At 56.3% G+C, this 27,500-nt stretch overlaps 2 protein-coding genes across 6 annotated transcripts in view; one reads left to right on the top strand and one right to left on the bottom strand.

Moving 5' to 3' along the window:
* Window positions 1–27,500, top strand: part of CDH23 (cadherin related 23) — a 430,962-nt gene that overhangs the window by 321,060 nt on the left and 82,402 nt on the right. For 2 of the 4 annotated variants that reach the window (XM_024739753.1, XM_024739752.1), the window contains exons 1-2: window positions 22,990–23,269; window positions 24,236–24,384. In XM_024739753.1, coding sequence (XP_024595521.1) covers window positions 22,990–23,269; window positions 24,236–24,384 — 429 coding nt within the window. Of the gene's footprint in view, window positions 1–4,709; window positions 4,900–5,205; window positions 5,352–7,751; window positions 7,972–9,708; window positions 9,862–11,942; window positions 12,057–13,840; window positions 14,592–22,989; window positions 23,270–24,235; window positions 24,385–27,500 lie in introns of those variants that run through there. The other 2 variants (XM_024739760.1, XM_024739758.1) reach the window with 2 other exon arrangements.
* CUNH10orf105 (chromosome unknown C10orf105 homolog) overlaps window positions 17,168–27,500 on the bottom strand; it is a 21,318-nt gene continuing 10,985 nt past the window's right edge. The window contains exons 2-3 of one of the 2 annotated variants that reach the window (XM_024739765.1): window positions 22,924–23,028; window positions 17,168–17,575 (exon numbers count right to left, since the gene is read on the bottom strand). In XM_024739765.1, coding sequence (XP_024595533.1) covers window positions 17,202–17,575; window positions 22,924–23,005 — 456 coding nt within the window. In that variant the 5' untranslated portion in view covers window positions 23,006–23,028 and the 3' untranslated portion in view covers window positions 17,168–17,201. Of the gene's footprint in view, window positions 17,576–22,822; window positions 23,029–27,500 lie in introns of those variants that run through there. The other variant, XM_024739766.1, reaches the window with a different exon arrangement.

Below are 27,500 nucleotides of genomic sequence, written 5' to 3' on the forward strand. Positions count from 1 at the left end.
TGGAATCTGTGTTTTCTCAAAGCCCCAGCCTGGGAGAGTCCTTCCAGCTCAGAGCCAGGTTTGGCAACCACTCCCCTAGGCCGTTTCCTCTGTGCTCTCTAGAGCTACAGATCCGATGGGCGCTCTCCGCTGCCACCTCATGTACACTAGGGTCTAGACTAGGGCAGCCCCCGCCAGAGACCCCAAGAGCTGGGGCAGAATATTCACCTGTGAACACCTGTCTGGTCAACTCTTACCTTTGCTTTACGTGACTGAGAAATGGCTCCCAGAGGGAACTGAGGAGAGAATGTGGCTGCGTGGAACAGCAACCAGGGGTGCCATTATTAGAGTCCGCCTGCCATCGACCTGGCTGGGACTGCACTTGGCCTTGGGCAGTTCCCAGATCAGGTCCCCGGTAGCCTTCTCCGGGTCGCCAGTCTTTCCTCACATCCTCTGAGCCATGAGCATGTAAGGACAGTGGGCCGGGGCTTGCTGCCCAGTGCCCCCTCACTCCCCAGGAAACCTCCACAAACCTTCAGTGAGCACCTACTATGGGCCAGACCCTGTGCTTGGCAGGAGTACGGGAAGCAGCAAGTTTCCTCTCTGCCTTCAGGGAGCTCGGTGTCACTCCTAGGCTCAAACCCACCACTGGTTCCCACCTTAACCCTGTGTAAAAGCCAGAGTCCTTACTGGACCCACCTGGCCCACAGGATCTGCCCCACCTTAACTCTGGGGAGATGGACATGTGTGTCCATCCCTGAGTGTAGAGTGGATATGGCCGTTCCTCCCCCAGCTTGGGGCAGCCACGGGGATGGGGGACTTCAGCTTTTCGGTGATTCACGGTAGTGTTTGAGCCCTGAAAAAAAAAAATGTTAATGACTCAGAATTTCAAAAAGAAAAGAGCAGAATCAGAATTAAAGCTTTTTATATTAAACATCTGCCAAACATGTTGTGACAACCTTAGAAATGACGCTATTTAATGTGTGTAAAAATTTCATTGCATGTGAGGACAAATTGTGGGTTTGATTTTCTGGAATTCCCAGTTATGTGTGATGATTGTTAAGATGGCAGAAATTAAGCCCACATTAACTGAGCTTGTCATAGCAAAATAATTTCAAAAGGAATAGTCATAAAAATTCTTTCAGATTTTATAGCCGTGAAATGTATGTACGCATATATACATGGGTACATTGTAATACCTTTGAGGGGGCCCCCTGGGGCCTTCTAAGGCCTCACAACGGCCCTGGGTGACGTAGGCTGTGAGAAAAGTGGGCTTCAGGCAGGAAACAGCTAACCCAGAGGTGACATCAAGGGGGAGGTGATATTTGAACAGAAACTGGCCTACCTCCTGACTCATCTCCCACCTCCCTTCTCAGAGCCACCACACACACACACACACACACACACACACACACACACACACACACACACACACACACACACACACACACACCCCTTTCAGTTTCCTGAACCTGGTGAACTCTTTCCCACCTTGGAGCCTCTGCGCAAGCTCTTCCTGCCCCCGCAGGGTGCCCTTCTTCCTCTACTCCCCACCCCTGCTCTTCCCATGGCTGGCTCATTCTCCTCCATCTGTCCCAGCTCAAAATGCCACCTCTCTGCACTCCGTTTCTTTCAGAGATGGCCACACAATCCGTGTTTATCTGTTAGTTAGGTTGCTTGCTTATTAAGAGGCAATATAGCTCAGTGATTAAGTGGGCGCCTCTGGTACCAAAATGTCTGGGCTCTAATTCCAGCCATACTACTTACCAGCTGTGTGACCTTGGGCAAGTTACTTAACCTCTCTGTGCTCCCACCTTCTCAAGTAGAAAACGGGGATAAATTCTTCACTTGGTAGAGTTGTAGTCATACTTAATGAGCCAAAATACACAAAGTACCCTGGCACACGGTGAGTGGTCAGCAAATGACAGCTGTTGTCGCCATCAGCTGCCCCCGCTGCTGGAATCACATCTGTCTTGTTCACTGTTGAGCCCCAGTGCCTAGCACAGTGCCAGGCACATTGTAAGGGTTCAGTATTTGTGAATGAGAGCTGTTGATGAACTTGTTCGCCTTTCATCCCCACCCTACCTGGCTCTCCACTCCACCAGGTGGGGTTGAGTCTTCCCTGTCAGAGGGAGACTAGGGTGTGTGAGCCAGGGCCCCTCCAGAGGGAGCCCTGGCCACTGCCCCTGGTGTCTGAAGTGCAGGGTGATGGCAGTGATTTTTTTTCAGAGCTGTGTGCAGACGATCATGTGCCATATTTGTGTGCACCGGGAGCTGACCAGGGAGGTGTCTGTCTGCACGTGTGCACCGCGGGTGTCCACCCACACGGGCGTGAGCTTGCAGAGTGGCCGTTCTCTGTTTGCAAGTGAGATTTTGGCCCAACTCTCCCTCTCCGCTCCTGCAGCCTCCTTCAAGGACCTGGCTGATAGGCATTGATTTAGAGCCTTTCAAAGCCCTCCAGCAAAATAAAAGAGAGGGGAGAGGGAGAGAATTATTCCCCGTCAGGCCAGGAGAAAAATGGCGAGCATGAAATGGGAAATAATGAGGGGAAAGTGGTGAGATTCTATACAATCGCCCAGCAGGGAGCTTGCAGGAGGGGTCCCAGCCCACCGCCTTCTCCTGTGCCCCCATCCCATGACCAGGGAGTGGGCCAAGGGGCCAAGAGTCAGTGCCCACCCCCAACCATGGTCACTTGGAAGCAGCTGCCCAAGGTACCCCCACTCCAGCACTCGGGTAGTGGAAGGTATCTCAGCACAGTCAGCAACAGGCTGCTGCCCTGGAACGGGTGGTTTAACTGCTCTGTACCTCAGTTTCCCTATCCAGAAAAATGGGAATAAAAGCTATCTCCCCCCTCTAGCTTGAGAGGAGCATTGTAGAAACACAGGGCTTGCTGGTCTCCTCTGTCCGTCAGTGGGATGACTTTGCCTGGCTGAAATGATACCAGGAGAGCCTTGTCCCCTGCTGTCGACACAAGGGTGATTGGGTCCCCATTATAGAGGCGGGGAAACTGAGCACCATGCCCGCAGCACAGTGAGGGCTCCTCAGGCCTGGAAGGCTGGGGCCTCCCCCAACCCCGTTGGCACAGCAAGGCTGGGAAGGGAGGAGATGGGCTGAGCAGCTGGGGTGGGAGTAGAGCCACGTCCCACTCTCTGAAGCAGAAGAGGGGCCCGGAGTGGCTCGGGGTTCAGCGCCAACATTGGCCTCTCTCCCTGACCTCCCTGGGGCCCGGGGGCAGATGGGCACCCTCAGCAGGCCAACCCATCTGTCTGTTCTGGTCTAATGGCCCCTGAGACACCGCGAGCTGAGGATTAAGCCAGAGGAGGGACAGATTCTGCTGCCAAAGCACAAAGACCCCACATCAAGTAAGATGAAGGAGCTGACAAGGCCAGGCTGTCATCGCCATGTGTTCTGGAGTTAAGAATGACACCGTCCTGATGCGGCCCCTGGGACTGCGGTCACCACCCGCCATTGATCTTGTCCACCTCTGGTGCTGCAGTGGCCCCTGCAGCCAGGGTTGGGGGTGAGCGGAGGGGTGGGTGCCACTGCTGTCCGGGGTGGGAACTGAGTCAGCCCCAAGGCTGGTGTTGTCTGACACTGAGGCTGGCCCATGCCTCTCTGAGCTCTGCTTTCCCCTTGTGGGAGGTGGATGGTAGAGAAGTTCCTACAGAGCAGGGGATTGGTGGGCATGGGGACCTGGGAGAGAATGGGCTGCAGGGTTTGTTGCTCTGGGTTAGGTCAGCAGTGAGGCTGTTCCCTTCATGGGGAGGGGCTGGAAAGTTAAAGGGGCCAGAGTGTCTGGGGCCCCTGTCCTGAGACCCACCCCCTTCTCAGGGATGGCGTTCCCCTTCAGGGAAACTCAGGCCTCTCCCTCCTCCAGCCTCCCCTATCCCCAGCCCCATGACTGGCCCACCCTCCGGACCACGGGACTTATCCATGGCTCCCTTCCCATGCCCTGTCATCCTTGGTGTCACAAGAGGCCCAGTTCTTTTCAAATTGCCTCACAATCTAAAGCTCCAAAGCGAAGAAGAGAGGGTTTGATGATGAGGAACCCGGTTCCCCAAATCTGTGGTTTCAAATCCTTTCAAAAGACCAGCCAAGGATTTGGACTCCCCAACCCTTCCCAGCCCCCACCCTGAAGAGTTCCATGGTCATGAGCTACAGGGACTCCTCCCCCAAAAGCTCCACGAACATGTTACCCCACATGTCTGAAAAGCAAGGACGCTGGCCGTGTTTCCTGCCAGAGGGACCTAGAGCCACTTCCTGGCTGGGAGACTCACTGTGCCTCATCTGTGAAATGGGCTTCATTATAGGTGTCCTCCTCGTAAGACTGTTGACACAGTATGTGGAGAAGGCCTGGTGTCTGTGAGGTTCGGGGAGCCTCCTATACGCTATCGGGTGCTAAGTGTTGCTTTTACAGATCAGAAGTCGAGTCTTGGGTGGGGAAAGGGACTTACCTAAAGTCAAAACAGCAGATGGAGAAGCCAGGAAGCCCAGGACTTCCAGCGCTGGTTCATCTTCTGAACCTCCTGCTTCCCCACCCCCCAGAGATCCCCCTGCTGAAGCCAGGAGGGAGACCCACTTCCCAAGTTTGAGTGAGAATACCTCCTGCTCCCAGACAGTGGGGTGCCTGGGACCAGTGTGTGAGCTCAGACAACCCGGCGGGCAGCCCGGGCCACAGAGACCCCCTCCCTGGCCTGGGCTCAGTGGAGGGGTCGGTTCCTCCCGGGCAGGTGGTGGCCATTGACCCAGACCTGGGGGAGAATGGCACTCTGGTGTACAGCATCCAGCCACCCAACAAGTTCTACCACATCAGCAGCAGCACGGGCAAGATCCGCACCACCCACATCATGCTGGACCGGGAGAACCCCGACCCCCACGAGGCGGAGCTGATGCGCAAGATCATCGTCTCTGTCACAGACTGTACGTGCCCCTCACGCCTGGGCTGTGGCCCCTGACACTCAGTGAACTGGGGACCTCCCCCAGTGGCATGTCTTCTGGGCGTCCTGGGGCCTACCCGGGAGGGCTGTGTCTTGATGACTAAGAGTGGAGTGACACCCACTTCCCAGTTGTGACCCAGCCCTTGCAGAGGGCAGAGGGAGCTGGGGGTGCAAGGCCCAGGCTGCTTCGTGAAGGGGCCCCTCGGATGGAGGGCCACTGAATCGCCTTTCTCCACCCCCATTTTTCTCCTGCACCCCTCTTTCCCTCTCCTGTCCCCGGCCCCCCTAGGTGGCACACCCCCTCTGAGCGCCACCAGCAGTGCCACGGTGTTTGTGAACCTCTTGGACCTCAATGACAATGACCCCACCTTTCAGAACCTGCCTTTTGTGGCCGAGGTGCTTGAAGGCACCCCTGCGGGGGTCTCTGTCTACCAGGTGAGTTTCCCTTTCCTGTCCCGGGAGCCTGCTCTCTGTCATCTCCCTCACTAACCAGCCAGCAAGGGAGCAGTGGGTGCTATGTGTGCCCAGCCTTGTGATGGACACTTGGCAGGGGCGGGACAGGGGAGGCCAGCCCGAGACCATCAGACGGGACACAATCCACACCAGACTTGGAGAGCCAGCGCTCTGAGAGATGGAAGTGGAAGGCTTCCTGAAGGAGGAGGGGCTTGAGCTGGGTCTGGAAGGGAAAGCACCACAGGAGATGGTTAAAGGTAGAGGGAGGGAGGGGGACAAAGAATAGAATTCTAGGAAGCCAAATCAGTTTCTCAGGGCCCGATTGTGGAGGGCTGGCCCAAGACCCTCAGCACTTCATGCCTATAGGTGGTTCTAGAACACGAAGAAGGTCAGACGAGTGTAGCCCAGGCATCCCGCCTCCATGGGCAGCCCCCTCTCTCCTGTGCTCTCCTGTAAACCCCAAGGCAGCGCCACACAGTGGGTGGATTCCCCCACTTTTCAGGAGACTTATAGAGACTTTCCCAAGTCCCTGTAGCCAAGAAGGGGTAGGGCCTGATCTTGAACCTGGGTCCTCTGCCTCCTGCTTCATCACCCTTCTGGTCAGGGAGGCCCTGAAGGTCCAGGTTGAGGGGAGGTGATGCCCTAACTGGGGCTATTTAGAAACACTGGAAAGCCCTAAAAGTTGAGATGGGCTTTGGAGTACGACCAAGATGGGTGTGGGTCCCAACTCCACCCCCTGTGTGCTGGGTGACTTGGAGCACACTATTTAACCTCTCTGGGCCTCAATTTTCTCACCTGTGAAATGGGGATCAGAAGAGTACCTGGCTGGCTGTGCTGTGGGGATTCAATCAGACACCTGTGTAAGCCACCTGGAGCTTGGATTGCAGGAGATACACAGTAGCCGATGTGCTCGTGATTTATGTGTCTATCGTGAGGGTTTATACCCTAGAGACAGCGGGAGCCCGTGGCACAGGGTTAGCCTGACCCCATTTGCTATGGATGCCAGGAGGGTTAACCTTGGCCATGCCCTGCAGGCCCACTGTGCTTCAGTTTCTTCGTCTGTAAAAGGAGATTAAGGATCCAGGGAGCATTCACTCTCTCCAACAGAACATTCTCCCCAAACCCCCAGCAGGGGGAGCTGTGATCCAGGGAACAGCAGCCCGTCCCTGAGAAGTCCCCCAAATAGGAGGGAGGTTGGCGAGAGAGCCGATGAGCCCCGAGACCTGGTTCTCCAGGGCTCAGAGACAGCAGAGGAAGGAAATGCCCACCAGCACAGCTTCTGAGTTCACAGAGGAACTGTCTCAGAGTCATGAGAAGATGGTGGGAGGAGCTGGGAGCATTTAACTGGGAAACTGTCTTCAGATACAGAAAGAGGGCTCTGACCCAAGCTCAGCGGTTCCCCAGGTGCCCTCTACAACCTCAACCAATAATGATTTCTGCTGAATGTGCAGAAGAACTTACCCCAGGGATTAGAGCTGTGTGCAGACAAATTGGAAGTAGTGAGCCCCCCGTCATGGAAAGCATTCAAGCTGAGTCTGGATACCCTCTTATCCAACTTGTTGGATGTAAATTAGACCAGATGACTTTGACATTGTCTTTCAATCCTGAGAGTCTTGGCTTGATCCAAAGCTCTTATTTTAACTATTATTGTACATTTTTTCTCAAATGTCTTGAATCGTCTTCTGTAAAACTTTCAACGTATCAGGGTTTTGAGTCAGGAGCTCTCATCAGGACTAGAGGTGCAAATGGGAACAGTGTAGGGATTGGAAGGAGGTTTGCCTACACATGGCCTCAAATGGCCTGTTTAAAATAATAATCAAATCCTCAAGTGACTTTTAAAAACAAGTTCTTGATATCATCTTATCTTTGTTGTCTTACAAATGAAAACAAAGCAGGGAAGGGAGTCCTTTTGGTCAAACGTTCTGTGTAGTTGAGCTGCATGTAGCTGAAGGGGTCTGAGCTGTTAACAGCTGCTGCTAGCCAGCAGCACGAGGGCCGTGGGTGAGGGAGACGGCCGAGTTTGGAGGGTCCCGAGCCAGCTGGGGTGAGCCTGGGAGGGCTTCCTAACGAGGAGAGCAGGGTTTTGAAGGGGGGACAGCTGTGGACCTGGACTCTTGTTCTGAAAAGCCCCTTTCCCACGCCACCCCACTCCCGGCCGCACTTCTTACATCTGGATACCTTTCAGCTCTGACGTGCTGCCCCCTTAAAGAGCATCTGGGAGGCTGCGCTGGGGACAGTGGCCTGGCCTGAGGCTCTGGGTTGTGGTGGGGGCAGGTGTGTCTGCCGGAGCCAGGCGTGGGTCAGCGGGAAGGAGGGAGTACTTCTCAGGGGATGAGCGTCAGTGATGTCCTCACCCCTCACGCGGCCCCTCCTCTCCCTCAGGTGGTGGCCATCGACCTGGACGAGGGCCTGAACGGGCTGGTGTCCTACCGCATGCCTGTGGGCATGCCCCGCATGGACTTCCTCATCAACAGCAGCAGCGGCGTGGTGGTCACCACCGCCGAGCTGGACCGCGAGCGCATCGCCGAGTACCAGCTGCGCGTGGTGGCCAGCGACGCGGGTGCACCCACCAAGAGCTCCACAAGCACGCTAACCATCCGAGGTGAGGGGGCAGGGGTGCCTCCTGCTGCACTGAGCACATGGCACGGGCCCTGGGGCAGTGGCAGCAGCTGGGAGCCCACGCTCACCACTGCTGTCCCCTGTCCAGGCGGTACAGGCCACCTTGCCGATGGGCGCCCTCTTCAGCTGGAGCCATTCGACACAGCAGAGCCCTCTCTGTCTCCGCTAAGTCAGAAATGCCGGCAGGGCCTTCTTCCCACCTGGTCACTGCCTTCAGGGTCGCAGAGCCCAGGGGCGGTGGTCTGGACCCACTGCTAAGGTCCTCCTTTTTGATCCTGGCAGCAGCAGAGAGGGCTTGCTCAGGGGGTGGCGTCCTCAGATTCATGAGCAGGCAGGGGAGGTTCAAAACCCGTCGTCTTTGGAGGGACAGACTTTCTTTTTGGACATGTAAAGGGAAGCCTCCCCTCCCGTTTGTGGGGAATGCCTGGAATCGCGGTGGAAGGGCACCACCCCCGGAAGAGGGCAGCTGGGATTCCCAGACTCCCTAGGATTCCTCATCTTCCTGGGGCCCTCTCGATACTTCCCACCGTCTCCACCCTCTATCAGGGCAGGGCCAGGCCAAGGAGGGTGACTATTGCTCATCTACTCTGGCTGTATCTTTAATTCTTAAGACAAAACGGGGACGTGGACATGAGCTGTTGACAGAGGGCCAGGAGTAACCCCAGGGAAGTAAGTTCAGAGTGTAATGGGCAGGATGTGGCCTGTTCTCTAGGACAGGCCTGGTCCCATCCTGGGTCCTGCCAGCCTCTGTGGGATGGGGGTTGGGTGGTGGTTGGCTCGGCACAAGCATTCACCCTCCTTAAGCACGACCCAAGATGATGAAGACTAGAGAGCCGAGTGTTCTCTCTCCTGCTGGTCCAAGGCTTGTGGGCTCCTGGTGCCAGTTTGAGGACCCACATCTGTGCCAGTGATTGACAGGGCAGGTGTCCAGTCCTCTCAGAGAGGACCCCAGATTTTTTTCCCAAGGCTCAGCAGAAGCCGTGTCATCAAATGAGCCTATCGTTTCTCCTGATGTTATCACAGAGGAGCCGAAGTGGCGCGGGGCTCATTTCACTGAAGGTCATCCCAAGCCCCATCTGCCAAAGGAATGGGGGCCTGGCATGCAGAGCTGAAAACACAAATCTATAAGGGAAATTAGACTTTTTTGGCTGGGGTGTGTGGGGCGCGGAAGGAAGGGTAGCTTTCAAAGCCAGCTACTTTCCCTGGGACAAACTGGGGACAGGCTTCCCCAGACCCCCACCCCACCACTCCCTCACTGTGTGACTTTGGACAAGTCATTCAGTCGCTCTGAGCTTCCTCGTCTATATAGTGTGTCTAATGACGGCTGCCTTGTGAGGATGATATGAGGGGCCCGTGTGGTCCTGTAGAGGCAGCACTTAGCATCGCTTGGCACCTGGGGAGAGCTGAGAAATGGTGATCACCGTCGTCATCATAACTTGTCATCGTCGTCGCTGTTAGGCATGTATTGGAAAGAGGCTGTGGGGTCTGGACAGCATGAGCAGCAGCCAGCCCCGGGGGAACGGGAGCTGTGGGAGGGTGTGGATCTCTGGTCAGCTCTGTCCCGGCCCCAGCGGCCACGGGGGCCCTCAGCTCCTGACCCGCAGGTGTCGACTCCTAGGAAATGTGCTTCCTATTGGTCTGTGGCTTGAGCCACTGCCTTTGGAGCTGGCTGTTTAGAGCAGAAGCCAGGCCTAGCCCTGACCACCGACTCTGCCCACAGTGCTGGATGTGAATGATGAGACACCCACCTTCTACCCTGCCACGTACAACGTCTCCGTGTCCGAGGACGTGCCGCGGGAATTCCGGGTGGTCTGGCTGAACTGCACCGACAACGACGTGGGCCTCAACGCTGAGCTCAGCTACTTCATCACAGGTCCGGCCCTGCCTCCACCCCCTCCCGGATGAGCAGCCAGCCAGAGAGGGGAAGGGGCCTGAGTCAGCTATCAGGGTTTTGCTGCTGCTGGGGCCTCCCTGAGGATTTGCCCTTGAATTCTCCTCAGGGTTTTGCTCCTGGGTCCCTGTGGTCTGGCTCTCTGGGGGCCTCCTGAACCTGTAGGGGGGATGGGGGTGGGGGGTGGACTTCCTGAAGTTTATTCTAGAGGGTGGTGGAGCCAGTGACTCCTGGGGAGGAGTCCTGCCCCCCACTCCACCCCACATCAGGGTGACAAAGCAGTGACTAGAGGAATGTGGCCTTTTCCTTCCTTGGGGACCTTTCACCCATGAGGAGAATTTGCATGTGTTTAGAGGCAGATGGCTTAGATATCCCTGAGTGAAATGGTTTTCACTTAAAAGTGTCAAGTGGCTACCACTCAGAGACCTGTGGAGAAATACTATGAGGCCATGTCTGGCTCAACAGTAGAAGGGGAGCCATGATCGATTAGTGATGTCTGCCATGACAGTAGGCTTGGTAGGTGGTGGCAAACATGCCATGTATTAGTCATTCCTGGATTAGAACAGTCTACCAGCATTCTTCAGTCCAGGACACACATGAGAGGTGTTAGAATGCATGGCAGGGAGCAGGGCAGTTCTTTCACATTCCTCAGCCCTCCCTCAGCCATTTTACTGGCTCAATCTTCCCTCTGTCCATGGCCTGCCTACCTGCAGCCACATTACATACACACTCATATACACACGTGCCCATGCACACACCAGCCTCCCTGATGCCTCTCCCCCGCAGCAAGGAATCCCAGACTACGGCCCATCCACAGCTGCAGCCAAGGTGAACTCCCAGGCCTCTGCCTCTCCTTTCCAGATCCTTTCTCTCCTTCCCCTCCCCAAAGGAGCCCCACACCCTCAGGCCAGCTCCTTACAGGCTGGTCCTCAAGACTGCTCTGGAAAAGGCTGTTATCAAGACCCCCACATGGCACCAGCCATGGTTTGGCCACCAGCGCTACTTGTGTCCTAGTTCCTTCCCTGCCCCTTGGAGTCAGACTGTGTCCCTTGTAGATGGTGCTTCAGGCACTGGGGAGCAGATACTGGAGGCTCGGGGAACGGGGGCAAACCATGTGAGGATAAGGGAGCACCTGGCGGCAGCCCCCAGGATGACTTCCCAGTGCCTCACAGTGGCCAGTTTCTGCTGACCTGAGAGGCCTCCCAGCCCTAGGTTTCTCGGATTTTAATTCTGCACATTCCACCCGACGCTGTGCTGTGTCCTGAGCCAAGCTAGCCCAAGCCCAATGCAGTGGCGCCCTCTGCTGCCCAGAATGCCACACTGCCTCCCTGCTGGCAGGGGAAGGGTCTCCACACTGTTCTGATGGCGTCCTTTCCTGGCTTGTGTCTGCCTCAGGGAGGAGGCCCTCACCCTGGAGGCCCTCAACCTCACAGAAGGCCCTCACCACCTGTCCCAGAACTCAGGAGGACTGTCTGAGGCATGTCTTCTGTCCACCTGCTTCTACCCTTTACTCTGTGGAGCCTCCAGGAGTCCCCACTCAGAGGGCCCAAGAACGCTCGGCTGACTCCAAAGTCCTTGGCCACATATAAAAGCCCCAACCCAGGTTAACTGCTCAGACACTTCTACCAGACAGGCAGGTGGCAGAGTGGAGAAGGACTCAGACTCGGGAATCAGACTGCTGAGTTGGGAGTCCTACACCCCGAATAGGTGACTGTACCCTGTAACCTCACTAAAGGACCATTTTCCTTCTCTGCAAAGTAGTGATAGTGCAAGTGAGAGGAAATGCTCCACGAAGTGGCTGGTACACAGTAGGTGCTCAATGAATGTTAGACCCTTATGATTTTCAGGCATTTGACAGTTCACCTAAGCCCACATAGGCCACACCCTCATCAGAGTCCCCCAGGACCCCCTTCCCTGGCAAAGCTGAGTGGAAAGCACAGCCTTTCACCCCCGGACCACCCCTGGAGTGTCCTGGCTCAGAAGCAGAGCTGGGTGCCACTGCCCTTCCCCTGGCCGGGAGCTCTGTTTCTCCTGACCAGAGCTTCATTCTCTCTTGCCCACAGGTGGAAACGTGGATGGGAAGTTCAGCGTTGGCTACCGCGACGCCGTCGTGAGAACGGTGGTGAACCTGGACCGGGAGACCACAGCCTCATACACGCTCGTCCTGGAGGCCATCGGTAGGCACCAGCCCACCCACGGAGTTCACGTGGGGTGGCCTTCCAGGAGCCAGGCCATGAGCCTAAGGCTCTGCCCTGATGCCACCGGAGAAGGGGCGACCAGACCCTCAGTATACTACGGTGCACTTGTGGGCCGTGAGGCTCGGCACATGGCGCTACACGCAGGGGCTGCGTGGGAGCCGTATGGGAGAGCAGCATGTAGACAAACCGCTGCAAAACCAGGAGGACAAAGCAGAAGGGGAAGAAGGGACGGCCCAAGGGTAGCAAGCACAAAGGGTGGTGGAAACATGCGGAGGGGGGTGATCAAAGCAGGCTTCTTGGAGGAAGTGGCCTCTACAAGTGCCTTTGAATTAATTAGGACTCTTGGTGGCAAATTTTAAAATAAACTGACTTCAACAGTGTAGGCTCCCAAAACCAGTCCACGGGGAGATGGAGCTTCAACTATGACTGGCTCTGGGGCTCAGGTGATGCCACCAGGCCTCAGTCTCTCCGCATTGGCTGGCTCTGCCCCCTGCGTGTTGGCTCCATCCTCTGGCTCACGTGGTGACAGATCCTTGCTGCAGTCCCAGCGTTAATGTGGGTTCAAGTGCAGCAGCCGCATTCCTCCCTAAGGTGACCATCCTTGCCTGGTCACGCAGCAGCTGGGCACAAGCTCCCTCTCCCAGGGATGATGATCCAACAGCTGCCCCTGGGGCTGAGCCCTGGGACGGTCCTGCAAGGAACCCAAGGGGCAGAACCCCTGGATACTTTAGGCTTAGAAATCAAGCAGAGCCGCCATCCCTGAACGCAGAGATCCAATCCATCCTGTAGGTGGGTTTGACTCAACTCATGTTTCATAAGAAATGACAATTCATTGTGAATGTTTAAAAATCAGGAGATTTTATTTAAAAGCTTAGACGTTTGATTTCTCCTGAGAAATCAGAAGATCTGGTGTCACTGGGCCCCCTCCTGCCTGTCCAGTGTGGACCGGAGCAGAGGACAGCTGCCCCTTGAGGCAGACATGCCCAGGTGTGGGGGTCTTACCTTCCTGGCCCTGACAGCAGTCGGGTTTGGCATCTCAGGACCTGTATCTGGTTCTTAGGGCTGCTGTAACAAATTACTACAGCCTTGGTGGCTTAAAGAACAAATTTATCCCCTCATGGCTCTGGAGGCCAGAAGTTCAAAATTAATTGTCGACAGGGTTGCATTCCCTCCAAAGGCTCTAGGAGAGAATCGTTCCTTGCCTCTTCCGGTTTCGGGTGGCTCTGAGTGTTCCTTGCACGTGGCTGCAGAACTCCAGTCTCTGCCTCCAACTTCACATGGCCTTCTCCTCTCTGTGTCAAATCCCACCCGCCTTTCCCTCATAAGGACCCTTGTCATGGGGTTTATGGCCCACCCAGATAATCCAGGATACCGGATACCTCATCTCAAGATCCTTAACTTAATTACATCTTCAAAGACCCTTCTTCCCAGTAACGTTACACATACAGGTTCCCAGGGATTCGCCATGGGTGTATCTTTTGGGGGCCACCATTCAACCCACCTCATGCCTCAGTTACCTCCTTTGTAAAATGGGGGTGATGATAAGAGCGCCCGCTTGGCAGGCTTGCTGTGAGGATTGAATGAGTTAGAATAGCGTCTGGAACATATTAGATACGGTCAGTGTTGTTCCTAATCTAAAGAGAAAAAGAGGCCCCCCTTGCAAAGGCCAGAGCAGGTGGGGGAACAGGGCATACCTGTGGCTGGTGCCCGGGAACGTGCCCCTCAGGCAGCTGCGAACACCCATCCTCTTTCACCTCCCACAGACAATGGCCCCGTAGGCAAGCGGCGCACAGGCACGGCTACCGTGTTTGTCACTGTCCTGGATGTGAATGACAACCGGCCCATCTTTCTGCAGAGCAGCTATGAAGCCAGCGTCCCCGAGGACATCCCTGAGGGCCACAGCATCGTGCAGGCAGGTGGCGGCCGGGGCACAGGCAGGGCCGCGCTCAGCGGCCTCGCAGCAGAGCGGGATGGAAATAGGAGAGGGTCCAGCTGCTGCTCCAAAAGTAGCCGGCGCTATGGCCAAAGGGGGGGCCCAGGCTCCCTTCTCCCTCCTGGGGAGAGTAGGCCCCGAGGTTATGTAGCCCAAGATGGGCCCTTGCTCCCCGCAAAACAGAAGGAGGGCCTCGGCCCTCCTCTCCTCCCTCCCTCCCCCACAGTCCTCTCCCATCCCCCACTGCACCCAGAAAGGCCTTTCAGAGCAGGGGGAGCTAGAGATGTCACATTTTCCCAGAAAGGAGTGAGGAGAGAAAGCCAGGGCCCAGTGAGGCCCAGAACAGAGCTGCTTTCACAGGGCTTTTGGCTGAAGCTCCCCTCTTGGGAAATAAACCGGCACAAAAAGAAAGGGCTCCTTTGCCCGGGGAGCAGGAACGACAGCTTTGGGCCTCGAGGGAGGAAGGGGGGGGACCTGGAAAGGAGGCTGGGTGCCCTCCCCAGCCCTCCCTGGAGGCCTCAGTTGCTGCGTGGGGAGGGAGGCTGGGCATGAATCACCCTCTTCACCAGCTGAGCGCAGGGTTTCCCACTTGGAGGCTGAGCCCAACAGAGCGAATCTGGGCCTGCCCACTGGGCCAGGCTCCAGGGCTTGGGAGGAGCAGGAGAGCAGGAAGCTGGGAGTGTGCCCCCTCCCTGCATCAGGGCCGGGCGTGGGGCAGGAGGGGAGCCGGGGGCAGGGTGCTGACTTCCAGAGGTGCTGAGAGAGAGTCCAGGAAGCCACGGGGGGTTGCTGTACTCTGGGGGCTGGTTCTAGAAAAGGGGTCTGTTCCTCTGAGCCTCAGCTCCTAGGGGCTTAGAGACACCCCACACGCACCAAGCTGTGGGGTCCCGCCTCTCCCCTAGCCTAAAACCTAACTCCCGCCTCCCCTAGCTCACACAGGTCTCCCAGGACCAACCTGGGGACACAGCTGGGGGTATGGCAGACCTTTGAGAGCCCCTCCTCCTCCCCAGCTTTTCGTCCTTCAGGCCAGGGGTAGCCTTACTGCCCACCCCGTTGACACCACTTGCTAGGCAGAGCACGCTGGCCAGCGGGGGTCGGGGGACCGGCTGCAGGCAGAATTCGGCCTGGGATGCCTCAGGGAGAGCTGGCGGGAGGCAAAGCAGGGAGGCGTCACTAATCTGGAAGGGAGGGGGACACAGCGCTGCAGGAGGGGGCCTGCGCACTTTCTAAACCCCAAGAATTGGTTTCTATTTATACAAACTACTCAGACTGAAATCCTAGAGCTCTGTGAGTAATATAAGGCAGGCCTGATTCTCCCCGTTTCTCAGGGAGAAATTCAGGCACTGGTGATTTCTCCAAGGCCCCCCTGGAAGTAAGTTTCTGGCTAGGCGGGCTCGCTCTTTGATGTGATGTCAGGCTGACCCAAAAGGAAGAGGGCCTGCTTAGACAGAGAGCTTCTCCATAGAGGCATCAGAAGGAAGAAGGGGATGCCCCCTGGGACTAGACGGGGCCACCCTTCACTCAGTCAACAGAGGCCCCATACTTCTGAGCCCAGAGCTGGTGAGGCAGAGTGAGGGGTTGGACGCGGTCTCGCTCTCTGGGAGCTCCCAGGCTTGTGGGAAGGCGGAGACACAGGGATGACCCACCCTGCCAAGAGCAAGTATCCCTGCCCTCCCTTGGTTTCAGGTAGGAGGTGGTTTCAGGTGTAGAGCAAAGAGGGCTTCACAGAGGGTGTGCCAGGTAAGCCGTAGCCAGGGGAGGACAGGTATCTCAGTTTACCTGGAGTCTTGGGTCAAGAAGAGGCTAGAAGGATCATTGACAGCCAGCTCCCAGTGGGCACCAAACACCAGACGAAGGAGCTCTGGCTTGATCTGGTAGTAGGGAGCCAGTGAAGGTTTTGGAGCCGGGGAGTGACAAAATCGGAGCTCACCCTGTGAGGAGACTCGGCTGGCTGTGCTATGGGGCATAGCAGGGTGCGGTGGAGCAGTCCGTGGTGGGGTACCAGGTGGCCCTGGCCAGATGACTCTCTGGGGCAGAAGCTGGGCAGTTCAGACCCTTCTGCCCACCCTCCAAATTTGGAACCCAACCAAAGTGTTTAACCCCAGCATTGTGACGAGAGGCTGAAGGTTTGGGATTCTGAGAAGCCCACCTTGGTGTGGGATTACTTTGACAGTAGCCAGTCAGTGAAGCAGTTGCCAAAATTACAGATAGCACACGTTATGTGGTCCGAGCCTGAGGGCCCACAGCCGTCCTGGAGAGAGCTGGACCCCTCCACTCGAAGGAAGGCCGCCTCCTTCCCTGGGTGACGCATGGAGCCGCTATGTTGTGTCCTCAGAGCCCAGATAGCAACACCTCCAGCTGCTGGCAGTGCCTCCTCCCACTCTGACACAGGACCAGTCCTGGCCTGTGCAAGGAGCTTCTTAACTCATTCTCAGCGCCTTCCTCATCCATCTTAGCAGAGGCGCATGGGGGCCGGGTCGGGGGGTGGGGGGGCACGCCAAGATGACCCCCGAGATTGTGATTGGCTGGGTGGTGTTGAGCTCCTCCTGCTTGCCCCTCCTCCCAGCAGGGACCCAGCATCTGATCCACCCAAGGGTGCTGGCTGCTCCCGTGTATCACAGGCAAATGCTGGCAGGCCCAGGAAGTCCGAGGAGAAGACTCCCTGGGTTCCCCTTTGCCTTGGGCACTGAGTTGGCACAGAGGGCAGGACACTCCCTTATCCCCAGCAGGGGCTGAGTATTTCACTTGGCTGGAGGGAACCTTTGGCCATTCAGCAACTCGTACTGGAATCTGAGCTGGGTTTTGGCACCTGGAGGGCGGGCAGGGCTTCTGTTGGGAAGCAGGGGTGCTGCTTCCTGGAGACGGTTGGTGCCTGGTGGTCAGAGAGGGGCCCTGGGGGCCCCAGGTTTGTACCGTTCAGAGCCTTGGGCCAAGGGTCCACATGGCTGCAGGTGCTCAGCTTGGTCCAGGAGTCTTCCAGCAGGCAGCAGCTAGAGTGTCTGCAGGAAGGAAGGTATTCTTGCAGGGGACGTCTCTGGGAAAGGCCACGGGCCTGGACACACAGGGAACCAGTAGGGGTGAGCGCGTGGCCCATGTTGTTTGGGCCACTGTCCTCTTGCAGCCTGTGGTGCCAGTTTCCGTCTGAGGCAGGAGGGCCTGCAGATGGACCCTGGAGTAGGGGGACACTCCTGTCACATCTTTGTAGATTCTATGCAGTCACAGTCGTGGTCCTCTCTGCCCGGCAGGGGGCGCCTTGGGGCAGGCCAGCCACGGCGGAAGCTGTGCAGGGAGCGGCGCAGCGAGCCCAGGTGCTTCCAGAGCTGGAGCTGGGGCTCACTGGGGCTCCCCGGGTGGTGCGGCATGCACTCGCAGGCCCAGCGGCGCCTCGGATCCAGTGCAGCGGGCTTGCAGAGGGTCATGAACAGCAGACAGGTGGCCAGCAGGAGGAAGATGCAGGCCAGGGCAATGAGCACAGGGATGGGGTCAACTGCCACTGAGAGCCTCCCCGGAGTGACAGGAGCTGTGAGGAAGGCGAGGGGGCTGGGGCCCTCTGTGCTCATGGCTCCTGCAACAAGAATGGGACAGAAACAAATCAGGTGGACTTAGGACTGGAGAGGGAGGGGAATTTTGATGGACTCTAGACACAGCTAACCTAGCTGCAGATAGCATTACGATCATTTTACAAGTTAGAACAATGAGGCTGGGCGAGGTAACAGGTCTAAGGTCACACACTGGGAAAGTGATAGAGCTGGACGTGAACTTATGGAGGAGGCACGAGGGTAGTGCCTTCCGGCATTTTAAAGTCAATTTTCATGAATTACAATAGTCTTAGACTGAAAACTTGGGATCTAAGACCAACTCCATCACTAACTTGCTCTGTGACCAGGAACGATTCATCAATCATAGGAGGCTGCGGCAGGCAAGGACCCTAGCAGTTATCTAATGCCAAGGCTGCAAACTGGGGACGCACCAGTGTGTTTTGCTGGGTTCTTGCAGTGTTTTTATAAATTTAAATTAATTGTGAATATTTTTTTAAAACAAAAGGAAACCAAGATATTTCGCAGAAATATCTGAACATCTGGCTTCTTCTCTTGAAATTTCAGAATCTCAACACTGGCAACGTGGGGCCACTTGCTGCCAGGCACCCAGTGGCCGCGGCTGAGCCGTAGCTGCCCCGTTTAGACAGGGTGCTGGCCCCCAGCTCACCGCACTCCCTGCCCTCAGACCCCCTGCACACCTGTGTCACCTGCCTGGCCCCGGGGGAATTCCTATTGGTGCTTCCTAAGGAAGACCAACCTGCTCCCTTGACAAGTGAGGAAACTGAGGCCCAAATAAGGGACTGCCAAGGTCACACTGTGAGCCAGTGGGCAAGCAAGACCAGGACCAGGTTTCCTGACTCCTGGCCCAGTGGCCTTGCCACGCCGTTGGCTCCCAACTCTCTCCCAGGACTCCCTGAGCAGCTCTGAGAACAGGTGGGGAAGAACCCACAGAGAGCAACTGAGTTGACAAGATGGGGCTCGAAACCCTGACATAGTCACCTGTTATCACTTAGGATCATCCCACTAGAGGGAGGATGGCAGGTGGTCCTTGTAGCTGGAAAATCAAGCTGAGCTTCTGGCTGCAAATTAAAACACTTACAGAGCGCAGATGGTAGATAACGTGTGACCAGCGGGACAGGTGGGCAGGCCTACCTGGAGAGCAGAGGCCGAGGGGCCTCGGCCAGGCTGATGGAATGCCGGAAGGCAAGCCCCTGTGGTCCCCTTCCAGGTTCCCGAGAGAAGCCAGAAATCTGGACTTTTTAGGCAAACGTTCCTGATGTTTAAATATTGGCAACTAATTCAAATCTGGTTGAGAGAGGTGGGGGGAAAAGACACTGCAAAGGACAAACAAACTTGATTTTTTAAAAAATCGAAATGAATTTTCAAATATTTAAAATACTACAACAGGCCAAACAAAATGCGTAAGGAGGCTACATCCAGCTTCCAGGCCAGCGTTTGTGATCTGTGATTTCTACAAACACAGGACAGGAAATCCAAAAGGGGGGTCTAATAAGAAATAATCATCTATTTCTCTTTGACCTTGGAGACTTTCATGAGCCTGGTGGGTAACAGATTTCCCTCCTTTTCCCAACTTGCAGCTTATTCTAACTCAGTCAAGGTCTAGCAGCAACACTAGACAGAAGGAAGGGCTTTAGGTCGTGCCCTGCCGAGGCTCTGCACGTGGGCTGCAGAGTCCAAATCAGCAGGTAGAGGGGAGTGGAGAGGGGCGGCCCAGCCCCACGCTCCCCAGGCACTCACCAGCAGCCACAGGACCTAACTCCCGGCTGCCTGTACACAGCCTCCTCCCGCCTGCAGCCTCCCCTGTGCCCAGCGACTGAGGGCATCCAGTGCACCCCACCCCCCTCCCACCCAGTTCCCACCACACTCCTTCCAGCATTTCCAGACAGGACATGACCCCTCCCAGCTCCCAGATGGAAACTCTCATGCCCAACTAGCTGCCCAGGGCCTCTGCCTCCCAGGCATCAGGCCTAGAGAGTGCTCTGGCCAGGCCATACGTGGGTTGGCCCTTCCTTGAATCTGAGCAGGGAAGAAGGATGGGGTGTGCCCACCACCATGTCCCATGATGAGAAAACTGCCCGTCCGTCTGTCCTACGCAGGGCAGTGCTTGGCTGGGAGTAAGAAAAGGGCATTCGGAAGTGGGAAAAGTCTCAATCCTACTAGTCCTAATGCTATTTCAAGGCCTTCCCATGGATCTGGAGACCCTATCAGGCCAGCAAAAGCAGGTCCAGGCTTCAGTCCTTGGGGCAGCGCTTTAAAAAAAGATAAGTGAGGCTATAATTAGCATTTGAGTATTTTCCTTCAAAGCAAGAGGTTCCAAAGTGCTTGAAAACATCAAGCCACCCCCCGGGACGCACAGCAAAGCCAGCTGCAGGCCCCCTTGATACCCTCTCTGAGCAGCCAGCAGGGACCCTTCGTTCTGGGGAAAGGAGACCTCCATCAGACCAAGGCTTGGAATGATTTTGAGAGCAGCTGAAGCCTCTCCCTGCCTGTTGGAGTCCAAGGCATGCCGGCAGGCCTTGCTCTGGACATATCTCTGCAAGCTTAGTCTAGAACCTTCTTTCTTCATTCAGAGCTCCATAGAGCAGGGCACGCTGTGAGCAGAGGGCACTGATGTCAGCACGACTTTCTGTGTAGCCTCGGACTAACCACTGCTCCTACCTGGGCCTTTCCACTCTCCAGAAGAGTAGAGGGATTCCCCAGGTCTGAGCACGCCCTCACATTCTCCCTAAAGTACCCCAAGAAGGGTGCAGCCCCACTTTCCTCCAGCCCCCCAGCACTGACCTCAGAGCCAGCCCTCAGCAGTCCCCAGCCGGGCGAAGGGGTCTTCTCAGCTGTCCAAGGGAGGCCCCAGGAGCACCGGGCACCACTGTGACCCAACCTGCCCTAGGCTCTGCCTTGCCCTGTGCCCCTCAGCCAGCCAGGCAGAGTGGCCTTCGCCCCTCACTCTCCAGTTAGACCTGGCTTTGTCTGGGAGAGCCTGGGCCCTGCCTTGAGGGAGGGGACAGCCAGGAGGGTAGGTATGGCAACTGGGCTGGGAGAGGGGAGCGTTGCAGAGGAGTTGGGAGCTACCGCGCCTTCCCACGGCCTCGCTCCAGCCTGTCTCCTTGGAGCCCTCTGGAGGGGCGGAGGCACTGGGGAGATGCAGGGGGAGGGTTTCCCTGCCTCTGCACCCACAGCTCTCACCTTCCCGTTGGATGTTTGAATAGTATGGTCAGGGGCAGCCAGCGGCTTGCTATTCAGTGCCTGCCAGCCTTCAGGTTACCAGGGAGAGGGGCTACAAGCCACACAGCAGGAGGGGAACAGGCAGAGAGATGGGCCCTGATAATCCCCAGGCCCCCCTCCCCTCAGCTTCCCAGCAAAGCACCCTCCCTTTGAGGGCGTCTGGCTGCAGAAGTGAGGGGGAGAGGCATTTTCAGAGGTCAGAGAGATAACAGGGCAGAAAGCACAGGATTGAGAGACAGCCAGGGCTGTGCTGCTTGTAGTTTGGGTGGGCCCTTGGAGACCCTCCAGGCGGTGGTGCGGGCACGCACGCACCCCCTCCCCCTCCCCCTCCCCCAGCCTCCTTTCTTCCTGGAAGCCAGCACTTCCCTGGCAACCAGCTGCCTGCTTAGGAGCCTAAGTCTTAAGTAGCTTTCCCATCAAGGACCCCCAAGCTCCCAGAGATATAACACGGAGGTGAGGAGTTGTGGCTCTGCCCAAGACCTGAGCCTGGGCTCCACCTGCTTGTTTTGGAGCCTCAGTTTTTGGCATTTAGCTCTTCCCTCCTGCCCTTAGCCCTTGACAACAAAAGAAGTATCCTCTGCATAGCCCCAAATGGATAGGATTGTCAAAGTCCATTAGACGACTGAGGGGTCATCTCATCCATCCCCCTGTCTCTCAGATGATGAAACTGAGATCTAAAGAGGTGTGGCCTGGCCAGGGTCACCCAGCAAGTTAGTGGTAGGATTTGGTGCTCTCCCTGAAAAGAGTGGGCAGGCATGGGCACCAGGCATCTGGTGCTATGAGCTGCATCAGCCTAAGGGTGTTCCCGCTGCCCAGAGCTCCTACTGGGATTCCTGCATCTTGCACCTCGCCCTTCAGTGAATCTCATTTTCCTTCACCTTCTCTTCCCAAGCTGACTGCACACCTCATCTATGGCCTCCATTCTTCTTAGATGGTAGGAGGCAACACTCCCAGGGTGGTGCAGGCTGCCAGGGGAAGTCCCATCACGGATGGCAGACACCCAAGGACATCCACTGGACAGCTTGGCCCTCTCCCCTGTCCTGAGCCCTTCCAGATCCAGACTGTTGAAGTGCCCCACTACATCCCTCCACCTATTAGCTCTTAAGACTTCTCATGGGAGAGAAGAAGAACTCCACAGCAAGGGGCAACCCAGCCATACCACCTCCATTATAAATCAAGAGGGCCTCCCAGGAAAAGGTGGCCTATCTCATAATGTCCAACCTTCAACATCTATCTCTGCACCAGGCATCAGACCAGATGCTTTGCAGAGATTATTTCTAATCAACCCCGCAAGGTTGGTTATCATTGTACCTACTGAGGCTCAGTGGGGTTACGTATCTATGGCCACGTAGCCAGTAAGTGACAAAGTCAGGATTCACGCTTGGGTGTTCCTGACCAGACCCTCCGTTCCTTTCACACCAACAGACTTCCCCTTCTCCCCACCATCAACACACTTTTCAAAATCCTTAGACGCACAGCACAGGGTTGAAGTGATTGGCAGAGACAAGAGGGCAGATCCAGAAGAAGTGGGAGAGTCCCAGGCATTACAAAGCGAGTCACACGTACTGTGGCCCCATGGGAGCCTGCCCAGCCAGGCAGGCTCGGGCCTCTCTCTGTATCACTTTGCAGGGGAGTTCTCTGCTCCTTTCCGGTATGTGGCAGGTAGAGGAGGTGTTCAGCTCGCAGTTTGACAGGACACACCTCAGGGCCAGCTGTGACTGCCAACAGCCTCAAGGCCAGACTCCTTGTCAAAAGGGCTAAGCACCGGGCGTTCTCAGAGTGAGAACAGCGTACCCCAAGTCCCCCTGGAGATAGTCCACAAGCCTGAGGTACAGCCAAGCAAGCTGGGTGGGCTGGAATACACTGGAATGATCCCGGTGTGAATGGATATGGAACCTTTGGGAGGTGGGATTTCTGGGTCTCCCCAGTGTGGCTGTTATAGTATACAGTGCCTGGCTGGGAGCCAGTGTGACTAGAATAGCTTCAGACCAAGGAAGTGTGGGCAAGGAGCAGTCATGCAATCCACCTACCCCAGGTGAGGCTCCTGGAATCTCAAAAGGCTGAAGGAGGGAACTGTGGAGGGCTGAGCTAGTCAAGCCTGGATCCAGAGAGCTGCAGTGCTGTCACCCACCTTCTCCTCCGTGCTCCCCGAGAACCTGGAGGAGGGTCAGGAAACAGAGCTGGCAGGTGCCTCGCCATGGACAGGACAGCATGGGGCCATCAGCAGACAGGTTTCCTAGTGGGGGATGAGAAAGATGTGTCTCTCTCCTCTCCCACACCCCCAGCCTCGTGGGAAACCATGGGTTTAGGCAGGACGGGCTGGGAGTGGTGTGAGGGAAGGGGAGGGACTCCAGAAACACCTTCTCTGCCTGTGAGTGGAATTCAAGGAGTAACCATGTGTCTCATTCTCCCTCAGCTAACAGCCACGGATGCGGACGAGGGCGAGTTTGGGCGTGTATGGTACCGCATCCTTCACGGTGAGTGGGTTGACCTAGGATGCCGGGGAGGGGGGCGGGCCCTCCTGCCCGGGGGGTAGCAGAGCTTCTCTAGGCTGCCAAGGGTTTGGGAGGTGCAGCCAGAGAGGCCCCAAGCGCTATACACAGAGGGCGGGCAGGTCAGAGGGAGGAACCAGGGATGTTCTACAGTCATCTGTGCCAAGTTTGTTGTATTTTAAGTGAGGATGCATTCGATTGCTATGCTCCCCAAGTTCCTCATGTCCCATGGTGGGATATCACCCTGACAGAGGGGGCCTTGGGGAACAAGGCAGCCCCTGGCAGTGAGCTCCCAAGAGACTGAGCCTCATTGGCCCAACGTGTATCATATGCCCATCCCTGAACCAATCACTATGGCCTTGGACACTAGGACAGCCCCCCAGTGAGCTCCCCAGAATGAGTCTCACTAGACCAGCTGGAATCATGGGACCATGCCTGAACCCATCCCTATGGCCAGAGACTAAAATGTGCTGATCTGCTCACTTCTGCAGTCGGGTGAAATCACCCCTATGCAAAGCACACGGACTGAGAGTGGAGGTGGGTGGATCCCAAAGGAATATCAGGGTCCACAAGATGAGGAAATGGGAGCTTCCCCACTAAACCCCCAACAGAGAATTAGATTTGGGTTCCTTTCTTTGTAATGCCTCAGAGTCCTCTGAAATATTGAAACTACTGACACCGCTGGGTATGGGAGTCTCAGGGGACCTGCACGCCTTCCATAGGGGTCACAGAGTGAGCTTCTGCCCCGTCCCTCAAACCCTGCTAGGCCAGGGCAGCATCAGGCAGAGGCTTCTTTGCCACTTCAGGCTTCAGCCAAGCTCCTAAGACCTCGGGGCAGGGTCTGCATTCTGTGGGTCTGGGCTCCCCAGCTTCCCTCCCACCACCGCCGCAATCCCACAAGCATCCTACTCCAGGGCAGAGCCCATGCATATCATCTGTCCCTCCACGCAGGTAACCATGGCAACAACTTCTGGATCCATGTCAGCAGTGGGCTCCTAATGCGAGGGCCCCGGCCCCTAGACCGGGAGCGGAACTCGTCCCATGTTCTTATAGTGGAGGCCTACAACCATGACCTGGGCCCCATGCGGAGCTCCGTCAGGGTGAGGCGGGGGGCGCTCGGGCTGGGCGTGTGGGTGGTGGGGATACACACTGGGACAGCTCTCGGTGAAGCCCTGCAGCCTGTTCAGCGCCGACCTCAGGGCTGGGCCAAGGCCTCAGGTGGGCCAGAGTTGGCCACCAGTTGGGACCCGGTGGGGGCAGGGCCACCCCTAGTTTAGGTGCCAAATGACACCTGGAGCTCAGGTACGGTGGGGGAGCCTGGGATCTTGGACATGTCATTTTGCTCTAAGCCTCAGTTTCTCCAGATGTAGAAAGGGATCAGTGATACTGATGTCTATCCTAAGGGATGAGGTGTCCTTACTACACTAAGCCACTGCATCCACATGACTCTTTAGGGTGGAAATCTCCCATACGTGATCTCGGAGCTGTAGCTGTTGCCAACTTCATTTTACAAATGAGGAGACTGAGGCACAGAAAAGTCACTCGTGATAGAACCAGGACTTGAGCCCAGGTCTTTGAGTCCCAGTTCGGTGTTCTTTCCATTGGAAGTGTCCCCCAGATATTCCAGTCAGCGCTCCCAACTGCCCCATCAGATATATTCGTTTCTGCCCACCCTCACTCACCTCGGGCCTCTCCCCTATGGAGCTAAACTCAAATCGACCTTAATCTTCCCGAATGGTCAAAAATGTGCACCCAGATATTCCACTGGCTGGGCTGGTTGGTGTACTCTCCTGCCCTATGACAAGGGGATGACTGTGATGAATGAGATAACCTTCAAGTCACCCCCATCCTGCCCCCAGCCCCTTCCCCTTAACCAGATGGAAAGTGAGTCAGACCCTAGAGGTGAAGAGTAGGAGGAAGATGGGAAAAGATGGGGTGGGGAGCAAGCAGGGACTTTTACCCAGAACTGAGTGGGGCTGAATCAGCTCCTCTTATCGCCCCATCTCTGCCCCACTGTTTCCCTCAGGCTGGAAACAGTGAACAGAAGCCTGCCTCGGGTCACCATCACGAAGGAGGTGCTGGGGAGCGGATGACTCAGCCTTGGCCCGTCTTCTGATGTTGCCCCCGCAGCTCTGCCCCAGGAGGAGATGGGAAGGGAAACCTGGGTCCTTTTAGGCTGCCCCTCTAAGTGAGATCTTCCCAGATGGAGATGGCTGAGGGGGTCAGATCCCTCGGGTATTTATACCTTGGGACTGCTTGATTCCAGGGCCCTGGTGACTGAGGGTGAGACAGTTACCCGAATGTGCACCAGGGCAGCCCCACACAGCCACGCTCACCTGCATGACTGCGAGATATTAAATCAGCACGTGAATTACTTATTGAACTCATTTAAGCCTCATAAAAACCCCATGAGGTAGGCACTGTTATTATACCCATCTTATAGATGAGGAGACTGAGGCAAGGAGGGCTTCGCCAATGTGTTTAGAGTCCCATAGCAGTAAGGGCAGACAGAGCCAGCCTTCACACCCCGGCAGTCAGCTCAGGGCTGTTCTCTTAACCACGGTACTACGCTGCCTCACGGAAGGTTCCAGAGCACAGAGGCCACTGCTGCCTTATCCCCAAAGAGTCATTTTTAAGGTGGGAATTTGGTTGCTGGCCCTAGGACCAGGACTTGATGGCCCTTACAGTAGCCAGCTCCCACACCCCTGAGCCCTGGGAAAGCTGGGGACCTTCCTGAAGACAGTATAGGGACTCCCTGGACTCATTTTCCCAGCAGCAGCAGACCTGGCTTGTAGGGACAATCCACATTCTCCTGTTCCTGCTTCAGAGACCAGGACAGCACAGATGAGGGGCCAGGGAGTGTGAAGTGAAACGGTCCTCGTAGAGGCTGGGGCCCCACGTGCACACCGCACAGGTGCGCACGCACACACATCTCCTGCCTCGTCCCCTTGGGATGGCGCAGCATTGGACAGAGATTGGGGCTGGGAACCCAGGGAGCCCGGTAGCTCAGTCGCTGAGCCTTGCTGCCCAGCAAGAACTTGGCAGACCTGGCTGTTTCCTGTACATCTGCGTCTCTCAGGTTTGCAAACCACACAGCATTTTACCTCCTGTCTCTGCTGCTAAAAACAAGGCTGAGACCGGTTAGAGGACAGTGGCATGCAGCCAGTCTCATGGAGGGCCACACCCAGGCTCCATGCCACCTCCCTTTGTTTATTGCACTGTCAGACTAACTCTGTGTTTTCCCCGCCACCCTTGGAGTCAAGGCCATTTGGACAAGCAGACTTGGGAAGGGGAAGGTTCACAGTTTCAAAAGATGGATGGGCAGCTTCTGTTTACGGCAGGAGAGTTCCTGAAATTCATCCATGCAAATCCCCCCCCACACCCACCCGCCCCACCCAGGATCTCCCCAGCCAAGTTCTTGGTGAAGCCAGACTTAGAAGGTTCTGGCTTGTGAGCAGCTGTGCTCTGAAGTAGGCACGCTAGTTTGCATAGTGGGTTCTGGGTGTCTGAACATGAAAATTCGATGACATAGCAGGGCTACACAGGCCCCAAGAGCAGGGAAGTAGAGAAACCTTAACCCCCATAAATTTCTCCTCCCCACTGGCTCTGCCACCCCACTCACCTCACAGTTCTCCACTGGTCAGAGCACCATTTCCACTTATACCAACAGAAGCCCCTTCCCTTCTGTCCAGCTAATTCCCAGCTAACCCTGGAAGAGAAGCTGGGGCTGATCTGAGAGGCAGTGATCAGATCAGAAACCAAATATTTGTGCCCTCAGACGAGGCCTCGCGCCACCATCGGTGCTGGTGACCACACATGTGAAATCCACGCCACATGTCATTGCCCCTACCCCATTGACTCCCCACCCGCTCTGCTGGCCACTTCCTGCTGGCCCTGGCTCTTTTAGACTGGAAGTAGGGTATCTCTCCTGTTTGGGGGCCAGCTCATCCCCAGGATATAGCAAAGAGTGGTAAGGTTGCTAGACCCGGAAGCAGGAGAAGCCCCACTCTCTTTCCAGCTCTCGGTGACCATGAGGCCTCGGGCAAGTCCCCCATCTTTGGGCCTCTGTTCCCTCATCTGGGAAGAGAGGCAGGAGCCCTGGGCCTCCTTGAGTGCCACCACTCTCTGGTCTCTGCCTATAACTCCCCTCCCCACCACACTGATCCTTCTAGACATAGCCCTGGTCCTGCCCATAGCTGGACCAGACCCTCCCATG

The sequence above is a fragment of the Neophocaena asiaeorientalis genome, unplaced genomic scaffold (genome assembly GCF_003031525.2).
Source record: "Neophocaena asiaeorientalis asiaeorientalis breed wild unplaced genomic scaffold, Neophocaena_asiaeorientalis_V1.1 scaffold501, whole genome shotgun sequence".
In the NCBI taxonomy this organism is placed as follows: domain Eukaryota; kingdom Metazoa; phylum Chordata; class Mammalia; order Artiodactyla; family Phocoenidae; genus Neophocaena; species Neophocaena asiaeorientalis.